This window comes from Thermobia domestica, chromosome 1 (assembly GCF_964235325.1).
Source record: "Thermobia domestica chromosome 1, izTheDome1.hap1.1, whole genome shotgun sequence".
Taxonomy (NCBI): domain Eukaryota; kingdom Metazoa; phylum Arthropoda; class Insecta; order Zygentoma; family Lepismatidae; genus Thermobia; species Thermobia domestica.
Window position 1 is genome coordinate 163900484 of NC_137454.1, and position 15541 is coordinate 163916024.

Below are 15541 nucleotides of genomic sequence, written 5' to 3' on the forward strand. Positions count from 1 at the left end.
TAAACTGACCACAAACTCGACACCTGAGACCTATCATCCTGACTGAAGATCAGAGCACACGAAGTAAAATCAATCAGGGTTCGGATTTTTATGTATTTCAACTTTTCTATGAAGGATTTTCATGTACTTCAGAATATTTTTGTGAACTTTGAAATTTCTGATTAGGGTTCGGATTTTTATGTAATGTTCAATTTGCACCTAGAATTCATGATGCAATGTCAATCACAAAGTTTCTCTTAGGATGGAGATCTGCTTCAACTAAGTTGCATCATCTGCTCCATCTTAGGAGGGGGATAACTGTGACAGTTGCATCATTACCATTTTTATTTAATTTTTAAATAAATCTTTTAAACCCAATTTTGCGTATAATTATGAACATTAGTGCATATCATTTTCATTTTCATTTTTGTTTGTTTAAAGAGCCAAAGAACATTCTCTTTATTTTCCCTTACTATCCGAGAAGTAACATGTTTTATTTTTTTCTGTATACCTGTCCGTGCGGCGAGGACAGTTGAAAGACCCTTCCATTGTCTCTCAATACCACTGCCTAAGCCACACACGTAGAAAACCACACACAGCAGAGTTCCCCGCGTGAACGCAAGAAAGAAGAACAAAACAGCTTTTAGCATCTTTTTGTGAAATGGAGAAAAATAATAAAGTCCTAAAACGTTGAATAGAATCCAAGTAGAAATATAATCTCTGCGAATTTGTCAAAATCACAGCATAGACCATATGTCGCCACTCAGAACCAAGATAAAATTTTAACATAGAACTGTGAAATGGTCCAAAACCATGCACGAGACGACTAGGAGCCAAATCAACTCTCATAAAAATTTTCGATATAACATGTGAAATTTGAAGGAAGCACGTACGTTAGAGAAACGACGCCAGAACACCGTAACTAGGCGGAGACCAAGAGAATCAAAATTTAGGACACCAAAATGACTTAACGAATAAGAGAGCAGAGACGAAATCGAAGACACCGTTAGAGGCGTATCCAAAAAAGTTCGGCAGGTTAAAAATTCAAAACTCCAAGGAGTCGTAAAATAATTCTTCACCGGGAAACAGCGTACCACCGCAACACAAAAACATACCCGGAACTTACACACACACTACATTCATAATCAAAAGTTAAGTTCACAATAACAATGTGCGGCTAAACTTACCGAAGCCGAGTGTACGAAATTACAATCTTTCCTTAGCATAGTAACCTACACATTGATCTTCTTCAAAATATATTTATATATATAAACATATATATATAAACTTTGTAACGCTGCTAATATACATATATATATATAGATCGCGAAACGCCTACAAACATTTTTTTTGAGTGACAGAGTTTCGTACTTATAAACGTAATCACGAGCTATTACAGACAATTAGAATAACCTACATACGCACCGAAAGCACTTGAACTAGTTTTAATCATACATAATCAGTTTTGAAGTATTATACACAATGCTTAAAAACAATAAACACTGTTTATCCGTGTAACACTACACTTTTAACACCGAGAGTGATGTTGGTGCAGTGTGACGTCTGAAAGTGCTTTTAGTGAGAGTGCATCCTATCAGAAATGGACCAACAGAAGCCCCACCTTGATGGATCAGGAGACGCCCAAGAGCGACGCCCCTTCCAGTTTGAGAGGAGGACGCAGCGGGAATCGAAGAGAGGAACTCCGAATCCAGGACACTTCTCACGAAAGAAGGAAGCCAGTAAACGCAGGGACATCTGTATGTGTGTTGTGAGCTTGGTGGTGAGAGCAGTGTGTACGGCGAAAGGTAGGACCCATCCAAATTATTTTTTGTTGATTCCAAAAGGGAAATTTTCGTCATTGAATAAAATGCAAGACGTTCGCGATATAAAGTCGGAACTATTTGAAAACTGTTAATGTATTTACACCGCGTGGAGAAAAGATTTTCCAACTCGAACTGTAATTGCTAAACAATTAGAACTCTTTTTTTTTTCTTTCTTTTTGAGCAAGGCTTATTAAAAAAATAGAGATACTTTTTACAATGATACTTATATGTATATATATATTCTGTGACTTTAGTGAATATGTCGTTGTTTTTATTAAGGAGATAGTAGTTTAGGTCATTTCTCTATTTGTCGCTTAGATTTTTTTTTTTTGATAACATATAAAGAAAGTTAATTTAAAAGTAGATCGAATGACAGGTTGTAGACCTTTGACGATGAAAGAAGTATTTACTTTAACATATGGAAATTTGTATGAAGTAAAAATGCATCATCTGCGCTATGTACATGTAATATGAGAACTTTAAGATAATTTTGAACAAGACATAATAGATATTCCTAGAAAATATATTCAAGACATTGCTTTAATTGTCCAGAGATTATAGTGTTTGTAAAGTAATTTTGCATAGAAGTGAACGTACTAAATGAGTCTATTTCGATCTATATACTAGTAAAACTCTAATAAATAATATTGTAATGAGTCATCAAATGTATGTTACGTAAGAGAGCTAAAGGATTAATTAGTAACTATGATGTATATGCGACTAGTCTCGCAATCAATCATTTTCTTGGTTGGAGATACGTAATCCATACATAAAGCGGAACCGACATTAGTACAGTCAAGTAGAATACAGATGAAAAATACGAAGTAGGCTAAGTAAAGCCGCAATTATTACGTCAGTCTGATCCTCTAACAATCGAGCGATCAGACGTTTATGTGCATAAACTAGACGAACAAACATAGAGGAATACATGAAAATGTCCGGCCGTATACCAATCCTATTAATGATAAAGAGAAAAATCACGAAAAACTCAATATATTCAGATTAAAGAAATCTCGAGAGACGTCTTGACATTTATTATTTACATTCATGTGTTATTTGATTTGTATGTGTGTATGCATGTATTTACTTATGATTTTATATATATATATATATATATCTATATATGTTTGTGTCCATTAATTTTCTACTTGTGTTAATATGAGTATATATATGTAGCCTTTATGCATAACGAAATGGTAATGCTACGCTCATTGATTTTATGTATTTGATAGTGTATGCTTGTTAGGTAAATGTCAAAGTGCATATTTAGTGCACTTATTCTCATTCTCAGTTATTAATTTAAATAATTAGAAATGGTTAGCAGTCAGGCAGTAGGTTTATTTAACTCCTTTGGATCATTCTATGTTTCTTTCATACTTCCCACAAATCTCAAATCAAAGTCATGACTTGTTTCTCAATTTATTTTATTTTAGTTCAAGTTACTTCAACTCATTTCCACTTACTTCAACTAGTTTAACTCATTTTAAATCATTTCAATACTTAGTTTTCACCCGAATAAAATATAGGTTATTATATTCAAAATTCCGTCTAGCTATGTAATATCTTAATCTCGTAAATATTAAAAAGGTTATAGTCAAAATAAATCAGCTAATCAACGTAAAATATATACTTAGCATGCGATGTCAAATAATTAGGTATTTTTCAAATGCAAAATTGTAATCTAACCAGTTTGGTATGATATCTATGTAAATCAGGAAAGCTATATATATATATAAAATGTAAACAATGTAAGATTGCATCTAGCACTGTTTATAAACATCAATTCCACAGATTGTTTATTATTATCAGGTTAATGATAACAATTCATTCACTACATAGTTCAATGTAATTTACTTAAATTGATTTTTTTTGTTAAGGCCTTATGCCTTATTCTGAACTTTTGTTGTCAGAAAACCCAAAATTCAATATTAACCTTCAGCTTGCTTAATTTTTTTTAGAAAACATTTTTTTGTTATTGTTTTCATTTGCTCATTAAAACTTTTATTACATTGTTAATCAAATTCGTACGCTTTTTCTTTCATAAACAAGTTGTATCCCTAACCTTAAGCATAACATTGGTTTTCCGAAGGATCTGTTAGGCAAATTAGGCAATATAAGCATTGCTCGATTCTAGTGGGGATTAGACTGATTTTCAGAATTTTCAACTAAATTCTAAATTCTAAACATTCGTTTATTTTCTGGTTTTATTCTTATTACTACTATTATCATTCAGTCCATTTGGAAACCAAGTGAAAGTCAGTCTAGTTCGTCCACACAAACCAAACATTAGAGCGAAATTCTCTTTCAGCGTTGCAGCATGTGAATTCAGGATATGTATGCGAATAATATCAAGTTTCATTTGCTTACACGGTTTTAGAGGGATCTTGTTTCCCTAAAGCCCTGGGACACCGCGGGGAGATAGGATTTCCAAACCGTGAGACCAATCCTTATCGAGTCACAAACCATCTTAGTTCGGGGAACGGAGACCGTAACGGTGGTGCACAGGGAATAAATAGTGACAGACGGAATGTGAACCCAAAACCCGCTGTCTAATTTTTTTTTACTTTTATTATTACAAAAATCTGGCGCTACAAACGAACACCACCGGGATCTTTCTCTTTTCATTTTTCAAATTTTACAAGGGTTTAATTGTCAGCAAAGCTGAAGTGGGTGTCAGCGTTCGACGATGCGCCGAGCAGGCCCTGCGGTATGTGGTCGACCAGAAATTGTGGGAAGAACATCCCGAACCCTCTAGAACCTCCAATATGGTGCGCACCATTAGAGGGCAGTGACATAGAAAAATTTCCTAACGCAGAGAAGTTTGGCCACTCGACACGGTATTTTAAAGGCACAGTTTCCGACATTATTATTCGGAAGAACCTCTCATTAGAAGCGCTCGGACACCTCTCACATAGCGCCCCATCCAGGAGGAATTTACAAACGCCAAAAAATTCTGTATGAAACGTATCTCACAGGGTACAAATGGAAATGAATGTGCACCCTGAATGAGGAATGGCTCTATCTAGATGAGAGCAACAGAGTTCGATCCATTTTCTACCGTCAAACAGACCACAAGAGCAGTTCTGCAGTGCAAGGAAAATATTTTCAAAGTTTGTAGTAGTGCCGGAATATTGCAATTGAGAAATGCTATCACTCGTCGACTCCTCCGACACGTGCCATCACTGTACCTTGCAGATACGGAAAGTTGCCAAAGCGGCATGGCGAGACATTGCCATTCTACGCAGGAGTTCGCGATAGTGGAAACTACGGCTTGGCGATTGCTTCAGCCCGTGGCCGTCGGCACATCGAACACAATTGGTTGTGGTGAATGGGGATTTACTAGTCAGTTAAGTGACTTGAAGTAAATTGTTTTTATCGTGGGCAACCGTCTTACTACATTGAGTATATGATACTTTAATTACTTGACCACAAGATACCTTTCGAAACCAGAAGGAATTGACAATTGAAGAAAATCTAGAGAACTTGTTCTATATAAGATCCTTTGTTCAGTAGCTTGATTTAACAGTGACAACAGCAGCGAAAACGTTACGAAGTTCAGTGTGCCGAGCACAGTATATACAGTTTATTTGAAATTACAACCTTTTCATTGTTCTGTCTTCTGAGGTGCAAATTGATTTCTTTGAATTCTTTTTCAGATGTTCTATGCCCAAGCAAATCATAGTAGTCCAGTATACAGTGTGGCGTTTGATCCTTGCCAGTTGTTTATCGCACTTGACCAGTCATTAAATGTGTTGGATTTCACTGGACTGAGAAACAACGCAAATGGATACATGTGATATTCGAAGTTGTTAAAACAAATGCAGAGTCCTGTAAAAGAAGAAGCCATAAAATTGCAGAATGTTTCGCACAATTCAGCAAAATGCACAAGTCTGCTGTAAAATTGAAGAAGATATAAAAAAAGATAACTCTCTCTGTTAATCAGTATTTTAATTTTTGAAAGTTATTTATTTATGTTTTATTTGCAGAATAGATGTTGGATATTTGTTACTTATAAAGCCATTTTCCGTCATTGTTACAATGTGTACATAATTGTAATTAACTTTTATTTTGATAAATGAATAGTGCAGATTTTATAGCTGTTATTGACAGATGCTTAGATATATCTTTATGAATTGCAGCAGATGCTCCGACATGTTCATGTTAGTAGCTTTTTCTGTATCAATAAACCGTGCAAACTTCATTCCGTATATATGTTTTTATATTCTCCATATGATATAGTGAATCCATTCTTTACCTGAATCGACCGACACTAAATTTTATTTTTAATGTACAATTTTCCATGTGGCCCATTTACATTGTTATGATTTGTGCTTGATTTTTAAGCTAGAAACAGATTTTACTACACGATTTTGAAGTGTTATTGACTTTTGCTATTATAATTTTGAAATACAGGTAACTAAACTTTCTGAAATACCGCTAGCAAAAGGATCGTTATCCTACCTGTCAGTCTCCCTTGCGTGATTCTTCCTTCATGAATTCGTTGCGTTCCTGGAACTTCCTGTATACTATTGGACAATATGTTCCACTCATATTCGTCCCGAAGGCCTTTCTTGTTTTCCGTGACACTGTACTAGTATTTCTTTTCAATTTAAACTCGCACAACATTGACAACCGTACAACACTCCTCAGAGCACTCTTATTTAACCACATTCCTCAGAATGCACACATTACACCGGCAAACGAAACATACAGTTTAGATAGATCAGCTACCTCCACATAAACTGCATTGCCTTTTGCAGTAGTTTGATTTTTTAAAAAAGAAGTGTTTCTATTTTTTTTTTTTTTTTAACCTGGAAAAACAACAACTGTGGTTACTTTGATATAATCAGTATATCATATGCATTCAGTAGTGCAGTGGCTTCCAATTAAATGCTATGTAACGTCACAGTTTGCTGCTTCTCTTGTGAGTAAATCACACAGAAGGGTAGAGGAGGAGGCAGGTAACCTGATGTTGATGAAAGATAGTGGTGATAGGCAAATAATAGCATCAGTAGTTTTGAAGGTATTCTACTCGTGGTTCCATGACTAAGTTATAGCAATTTTTTTTCTATTTCATCTTTCTCTTCAGTTTTATTTTCTCAGTTCATCCTTTTTAGAGCAGCATGTTTATGTCGAGTTTATCGACCAGTTTTCCTCACTCAGAAGCAAATCAGAGTTGGCAGCAAAAACGAAGTATTAAAAACTGTTGAGATACAAACTGCTAAGGTAAATGAAATGAAATATGAGGCTTGATTGAGCATGCAGTATAACCAGGTTTCATTTAAAACAATGTTTTAGTTTTGAGTATTCCGCTTGGTTGCAGGAGAAAAAAGGATGGATGAAATAGCAAAATTTCGATATAACCATACCTTTATGTGTGCTCTGCCAACATCTTTTTTATTTCATTCTCCTGCTCTCCTCTCTGACTTATCTCTCACTGTGATTTCTTCTATTGTAAAACTGCGCGTTTATGTGATATATCAGTGAAAGAAGACTGCAGTAGTCTAGTGAAATACAGGCTCCGAAACTCGTCGAGAAGTAATCCTTCTTTAAGAGCGTTGAATACCTCCACACCATCTCAGTTTTTTCAGCCAATTAATTTACTTTGTTGTTGTTACGAAGGTTGGTTTTTAGCGCTTTCATTTTATTGATTTCTTCTTCACGTCTAGTTAAATGGCTCTTGCTTTGTGAAAATTAAATTCTATGTTGGAAACTGTATTTATAAATTAAACCTCATTTAAGTAATATTACATTTAACATCATAAAACAGGTCATTTTAGTAGCACAACAGATATTTAAATAGACATGAAGAAGATGTCAGTAAAATCACATCATTGAAGTGTGGAGAAACTCGCTATATAAATCAATAGGCTAAAGAAACAAGGTGACTGTCTGGACTTTCGTCACTGGTACTGAACTCCTCTAATATAGATCAATATAAAAATTGTGTAAGCAAATATTCTGTTCCTATTAATTTGAGGTCCATGTACATTATTTATTTGTAAGACAATAAAACAGAATGTTTCTTATATTACGCTAGTGGACCTTAAAAGGACGTCCGCTTATTCTTTACTCCACACGATAACCCTTTAACGAAAGCGAATTTGTAAAATCTGTTTTGTTTTACAATAAACAACCAGGGCGATTATTTCGTTTTTTTTTCGTTTTTTTTTTTTTCCTTCAGTTAGCCAGCTATGAAGATTATCTCGGCCAAATGCCGTGCATGGAAGTATTTGCTGAGATTAGATCTTTTTTACGTTAAAAAAAAAAGATTAACAGATCTTTCGGTTAAACCTAAAAAGTTATTGGTGAAGTTAAAATCTTACATGCTTGGGGTATGAGATTGTACGAGGGAGGATCAGAAACTAAGGTTACAAGAGGCCGACATTTCTGGACTTTCGTCTGTTACAGAGGAATGAGGCGTGTGCGGGAATTTTAATACATGGAGTTGGCAACTGCAGTTTCAGCCACCCGCCTCCTACAGCGCTAGTTGTATGTAAATACAAATGGCGACGCGTTTGGAAAACATCTCGCGAAGAAGTCCGCTCTGTTATTCGATTTCTGAGTGAAACATGTAACTACGGCTGAAATTCACCGACAGTTTGTAGAGGTTTATGGAAAGACTGTAATGTCTCGTCAGTATGTCGCAGAATGGAATCGAAAGTTTGCGGATGGTAAAGAAAACGTCACAGACGAGGAGCATAGAGGCCGACCCAGCTCGTCATCAACAGATTTGAACACAACTGGCATGGAGGAGCTGATTCAGTGACATGACTTCAAGCGACTTTCACTTGTTCCTGCACTTGAAGGAGCACCTAGGACGCTGTCACTTCGCTTCAGACGAGGAAGTGAAACACTTCGTGACAACGTGGCTGAACACGCAAGGACAAGATTTTTACCAGGGTGGAATCTTCACTCATCCGACGATGCGACATGTGCTTCAACCGATATGGAGACTATGTCAAAAAATAACGTAATGTATGCACTATCTGTTGGCTGTATTGGTTGTATGAAATAATATATATACACGTTTCACTACATAACCGTGGGACGTTAAACGTTTCACTACAGGCTTTGTAACCTTACTTTCTGATCACTCTTCGTATATAATACTGACTGCTTCAACTGCCAATATAGATTCATTCATAAATCTAAGTTTCGCATGATCATCTTTATTGTCTTTACCAGAATTTGTTTGTATATATTCTCATTTCCAGAGTAGAATAAAGTATCTTTTCTCTGTATATACTGATCAAGAAGAAGAAAGAGGCTTCATATCTAATTAAATTAATATATTTATTTTTGAAAGTTAAATACATTGACGTATACGTGAAACACCCATTGAACTGTAATATTTATTTTTCTATTTACTGTCAAATTTTCCATTTCCCATTTTTTTCCCTAACAGTTTAAATTTTGTAGTAAGTGCAAAATAAACAGAGTGATACAATAAATATTGAAATAATACAGCAGAATTTTATCATGAGTCAGGGACACTTCCAGAATTTATTTATTAATATATATTTATTCAAGTAATGTGTACGTGTAAACTTTATATGAATGTATAGTCACATTGGAAACCTGTATTTTCCACACTCCGATCAGATTGGAAATTGATGGTTAGGAAGCGTGAATCAGATATTAAAGGTTTATCCAGAAGATCGTTTTCACAATAGTGAGTCACGACAGCTTTATCTTCTCCAACGACGCTGAAAATGTCGGAGCACCGTCCATCATCTCGTCGCTCCAGCTCAAACTTTGAACACCATACAGACACTCGACCTCCTTTAGGGGCCTGTAAACACAAAATGTCCCATAGTGTATAATATAGGTATATATTAATGAAAAGAGGTTCTTAGTATGACTTTAATGAATTGATATTAGCAGTGAACTTACATTTAGAATAACTTCCTTTTAAACCAGCATTAAGATTTGAAATCATTCAAGTAAAATCTACGAATTCTATTAACGACTCAGAAGGAAGAGTGAGCTAGGCATATTCCAATTATTTGTTGAGCCATGTTTGAATAATCATTTAGTCTTAAGGCATGACACTTTAAAAACGTTACTTCCTCGTCAAAATCTTTTGTATGTTAATGATGGGATATGTCTTAATGTTGCTGAATGTTGTATACAGGGTGCTCTTAAAGTAATGGTATAAATAGCAAATAGAGCATGCCTAAAGTAACATAACAATAATAATAGGCTTAATAATGAAAAAAATTAAAATACTTCATTTGTGATATATGATCGGAAAAATAAACGGCAATTAGTGAAAATGAAACTTCTAACTGTAGAGGAAGGTGATTAAAATACTATTATCATATGTTTATTCAACCGATGGACGTGAAGACATGAAATTTGATACATGGGTTTTTCTTCAATGATTACGAATATGTTACGTATTTTCACGAATTAAATATGGTAGTCGCAGAAGTAAGAAAAAAATATTGTCCACAATGACACTAGACGGTCAGCTAAATAAGTCCTGTCGCTTGACTTTTCAACCCCTATCGGTAAAACAATCTATTTTAGGACATATCTCATTTAAGATTTTCTATACTTGAGGCAGGCTCAAAAATATTCTCGGTTGACATATTTCTACTGGCATTTTTTTTTTTTTTTTTTAACAAGGTCAAAGAACTTCGACCGATCAGCAGTTTTCTATTTCCAGTAGCAGTAGGAACAGTAGAGGCAGAGGTTATTGTTTGAACGTTTTTGTGCCTTCCAAAAGAAATATTCCACTCCTTAGACGGTGAATCAAAACCATATTTCAAGTGTCATTTCCTTCTATCATGTTTATAATAATTTCCATTCACCTTTGTTTGTTATGAAGTTAACTTACGATTTTCTTATAGGGTTATTTGATGTTATTCCCCAGGAAATTTATTGTTCTTGTTCTTCAACAAGTATTGCTCTTTCTGAATAGTTGTTTTTCTCATAATTTATTTCCCGTTTCTTGTAAGTAGAATTTATTTCAGAAAATTTATTGGCCGCAAAGAGGGGAGAATTTATTTAATTATTTTTCCGCCTTAGGAACTCATCAGTCCTACAAAAACTACAAAAAGTCACTTCGTCAGAAAATACAAAAAGTTTAAAAAATATAGTTTACACATACTATAAGTTAAAAGAAAACTAACATAACAGCAAATACACTAAAATAATACCTTGAATAATTTTTAAACATTAATTGCCATTTATAATATTTTAGAAAAACTGTTCACTTACTCTCATTTATTTTTATGATATTCAATGCTGAAAATACTAATATTCTCACTATTTTCGAAGTTCATTTTTAGATCTCTCTTAATTATTAATCAATTTGTACGTGCTGAAACAAATCAGCAGCAGTTTTTCGTTCATACCTACAATATTTCTCCATATAAACATAGTGTGGAAAGGGACATGCAACTTTTTTTGTTTGTTTGTTTGTTTGTTTGTTTGTTTGTTTGCAATGAGTCAAACCATGTTCAACTTTCTGGTTCGTCTTGCTTGCTACCTGCTACCGCCCTCCCACTGACATAAAAAAAAAGTTCGCCGCTTCCGAAATCACGGATTCTTTTTGAAGGGAAGGGGAAGCGCGATAGCAAGGGGGAGATTAACTATTTGTCCACTAGAGTACAGTGCTGCATGGCTAGATATATCTTTCTTGCTTTCAGAAAGTTGTCATGTGTAAACAGTAAATAGAAAGATGGAGTTACAAGATTTTTGAAATGACAGCTACAATATTCTTGCAGCATGGCAACCTAGCTTTCGGATGGAGCTGCCGTGAATACGATACAAGTTATATGATTCTTGTTGCCACGTTGCGATGATGACTGCAAGCAGGCTCTACCGTATGTGTGTTTGAACGGGGCAGCAATTTTTGGAGGACAGCAAAAAGCTGGTATAAAATATACAAAGTTGAAATATATATATAGAAAATGTATTATTTAAAATGTGGTCCATAAGTCAGTACAGTGGATTATTTTGGAAACAAACATGATTAAAGCAAATCTGACTAGCGAAGGGCGGACTTGGGTAAAGGAGCTACCGATTGATGCATCTATGGTGAATGGCGGCCATCTTGGATCCAGGTTGATTTTTTTAAATGGGAAAGTAAGCAAGTGATATCAATTAACATTTTTTTTCAGGGGAATGCAGTCCCGCAAGCAGAAATGTGTTATCATGTCCCGTTCCAAAGTTATGACGCCCCAAAGTTGACCGTTTTCTGTTTTCTTGCAAGGAGAGCGACATGGCACTAACGCTGCAAGAAAGACGTGACACCCCAAAATTTGACAGGTTTTCTTTTCAGAGGGAGATGGCACTGACGAAGCAGGAAAGAATTGAAATCATCCTATTGTCTGGGGAAAGAAGCAGTCGTGTGATTGCCCAGGACTTCAACGCGCGCCACCCCAAAAGACCTGCAATAAGCCACAATACCGTTAGCTACCTTATTAGGAAATTCAGTGTAACTGCTAATGTTGCCGACAGACCACGGTCAGGTCCATCACGAACCGCGACAGATGAGGAGACATCCACAATGGTGCTTGCTGCGAGTGTGAAAAGTCCAAAGCGCAGCACAAAACAACTGTCAGCGATAATAGGCGTACCACGTGCTTCCGTGATGAGGATTCTCCATACAAACAAGTGACATCCCTTCAAGCTGCAGCTTGTCCACAACCTTTCAGAGGATGATCCAGACCGGTGCATGGAATTTGCCAATTGGGCTTTGTCACAATATTACGGAGATTCGCATTTTCCATTCAGCGTTCTCTTTACAGACGAGGCAAACTTTTATTTGGATGGGGAAGTGAATCCCCAGAACATGCGATATTGGTCGGATGCAAACCCACATGCGATCAATCCCTGCAAGAGGGTTACCCCTGCTCATATCATAGTGTGGTGTGGCATATGGCACACGTCAATCATAGGACCCTTATTCATTCCTGGTACCCTAAATGGTGTCCGATATCTGGACATGTTACAGGAGTTGGTGTTTCCGTTGCTTCTCCGCCCTCATGCCACCTTGCCGCGATATTTTCAGCAAGATGTTGCCCCACCGCACTATGCCCTGCCTGTGCGGGATTGCTTGGATCTGCATTTTCCTGAACGTTGGATCGGTCGCCGAGGCCCTGTGGAGTGGCCAGCCCAGTCACCGGACCTCACTCCCTTGGATTTTTTTAATGGAAACAAAACACCTGGTGTATCAGAAGAAGATTCGGGATGTTGCACACCTACAGGGACGTATTCAGGACGTCTGTGATAGCATCACTTCCACTGTATTGTTACGGGTTCAGGAGGACTGGATTAAGAGAATCCGGTTGTGTTGCAATGGACGGGCAACATGTGGAGCACATCCTGTAGGTGGGACTTTGTGGGGTTATAAATTTGGAACGGGACATGATAATGCATTTCTGCTTGCGGAACTGCATTCCTCTGGGAAAAAAAAAAACAGTGTTAATTGATGGGTCGCACGCCTATCTTCCTATTTGAAAAAAATAATCCGGATCCAAGAAGGCGGTCATCAAGATGGCCGCCATTTACCATGCATGCATAAATCGGTAGCTCCTTTAACCCTCCGCTAGTTAGATTTGCTTTAATCATGTTTGTTTCCAAAATAATCCACTGTAGTAAGACTTTATAGACCACCCTGCATAATAAACTGTAAACTTATTATAAATTAGTTTTAACTTCCGTTTATAATGTTACAGGGCTACCGCGGGTATTCAACAAAATATACCACTGGATGTTTCTTAATAAGCAAATATATTAACTAACATGACGTCAATGCCTCGATTACACGTGAAGTGCAAAATAGTACAAGCATTGGCTCTAGTACCGTACAAATTGTGGGTTATGTAGTTTATTCCGTAGTCAAATTTCACAGTCGTCACTTCGTCAATAGCTTGACCACCAATTTAGTGTCTTTTATGTTAATGTGAATTTCTTACTGGTTTCTCTCTTTTTCTTTCTTTCTTTCTTTCTTTCTCTCTCTCTCTCTCTCTCCCTGTGTCCCTTACAAATGATAAAATAAATCAATATACTATGTTCTTTGAAAACAGTAAAATTCCCCGACATCTGAGTATTAACCTGTGGGTGTGTGTATTCGGGAACCTTACTAGATTATGTTCTATTAACGTGACGTAAGACGCAGTACGTATGTGAACAGCTACGATAAATCCATATTATTGGAATCAATAATTCCGTGATATCCTTTCCCTCCATATGTAAGTTTAAGAGGTATTCATGCAAAGAATGACTCATGAAGGACTATGGTACATTTATTTGGATGATTACGTAGTCAACGCGTCGATAACTAGTGCCATTATTGTACTTCTGGGTTTCTAACAATTGAAGCTCTCGATCTTTTAATTCAAATAGCTTTATCGAAAAACCTAAAACGGGATCCAAATCGGACTAACCTCTAAGAAGCACAAGAAAGGATTTAAAATTTATATTTAAATTGAATACTTACAACGAAGTTATAGATGCAATCGAATTCTCCTAAATATTTGTCTGAATTAAAGTTAGGCGAACTGAAGGAGCCACTGTATCCTTTTGATCCATTGAAGAACCCTCCACAAACTGGTTCTGCTGATATATTTAAGTGAATTCCTGTGCCTCTCAGATCTGGGTTTTCTATTAGTATTTGCATATCAATCAGACGCGTGGTTGAATTAAAGCCATCCTTAAATGTGTCACCACATCTCCTGGTTAAAAGAAAAAAGGGTGAAAGAAAGATAAGAAAAACATAATTAGAGAACTTTATCATATTGTGTTCTGAATTTAGACTAAATTAATATAGACTATAACACAAAGATCATCCGGAGACAAGTTATTTTCTCCGCTGGTTACTTATTTTTAATATCATAACGAAGTGGTCCATCGAACAAAGTTCTTAATAACCATATCAAGAAAACTCTCGAAAGTGGCATATGATCTGTGTACATTTTTTTTTTTTGTATTAAAAAAGTGTAAACTTTTTTGTTGGGAATACAATTAATGATACTAATTGTAAATAGAAACAAAGCTTGAATTATGTTAGATTGTGAAATGTGAAAGAAAATCATATCTTCCTTTTTCAACTGCGAAAATTTTCTTCTCTTGTGCAATAACAACGACAAAACTGAAGTAGGGGCCGTGATGACTCAGTCTGCCCTCCCAGGTAGTCTAGTGGCTAGCGTGTGCACTTTAAATGCACGTAGTCCCGATAGGAGAGTCTTTGGAATTTTAGCTGTCTTCGATGTTTCTGTGTTCATGCCACTGTCTTGTAAGGTTAATATATATATATATATATATATATATATATATATATATATATATATATATATATATATATATATAAAGAAATTAACTACACAGCAATAACTAGGGAAAGAGGAATTTTCGGTTAATCAGTTTTTTTTTTTAAGTAGAGCACTCGCTTCTGGTGTGAGGGTTCCTGGTTCTATCCCAGCTCGCGCTAAGTGGGCTTTGTGATTGACCAAAAAAAAACATAATTTTGACTTGTCCTGTATTTTGTAGGTGAGTAAAATCCCGGTAGTTAATGCTTGGCTATCTTCCCACATTTCATCCTTCTATCACACACTTTCAGCTATTACATATTATTTTAATTTAAAGCTTCTTCCTTCCAGTAAAATGAATCTAGCCAAGATTCAGACCATGGACCAAGTCCTCAAAACACTAATAATATGATTATAACAAGAATATGAAACATTTCTTTACATAACAAGTAATTGAAAGCGAACAAAATTAAA

General features: G+C 35.8%; 2 protein-coding genes across 2 annotated transcripts in view; one reads left to right on the forward strand and one right to left on the reverse strand.

Annotated features, from left to right (window-relative positions):
* LOC145690557 (F-box/WD repeat-containing protein 4) overlaps window positions 1-6010 on the forward strand; it is a 54501-nt gene extending 48491 nt beyond the window's left edge. The window contains exon 8 of the mRNA XM_081765563.1: window positions 5459-6010. Within this exon, the coding sequence (XP_081621689.1) occupies window positions 5459-5599 (141 nt within the window). The 3' untranslated portion in view covers window positions 5600-6010. The remainder of the gene's footprint in view (window positions 1-5458) is intronic.
* Window positions 6011-8073: 2063 nt separating this feature from the next.
* Window positions 8074-15541, reverse strand: part of LOC145690561 (procollagen C-endopeptidase enhancer 2-like) — a 35141-nt gene continuing 27673 nt past the window's right edge. Inside the window, exons 5-6 of the mRNA XM_081765576.1 lie at window positions 14260-14494; window positions 8074-9597 (exon numbers count right to left, since the gene is read on the reverse strand). Coding sequence (XP_081621702.1) covers window positions 9355-9597; window positions 14260-14494 — 478 coding nt within the window. The 3' untranslated portion in view covers window positions 8074-9354. The remainder of the gene's footprint in view (window positions 9598-14259; window positions 14495-15541) is intronic.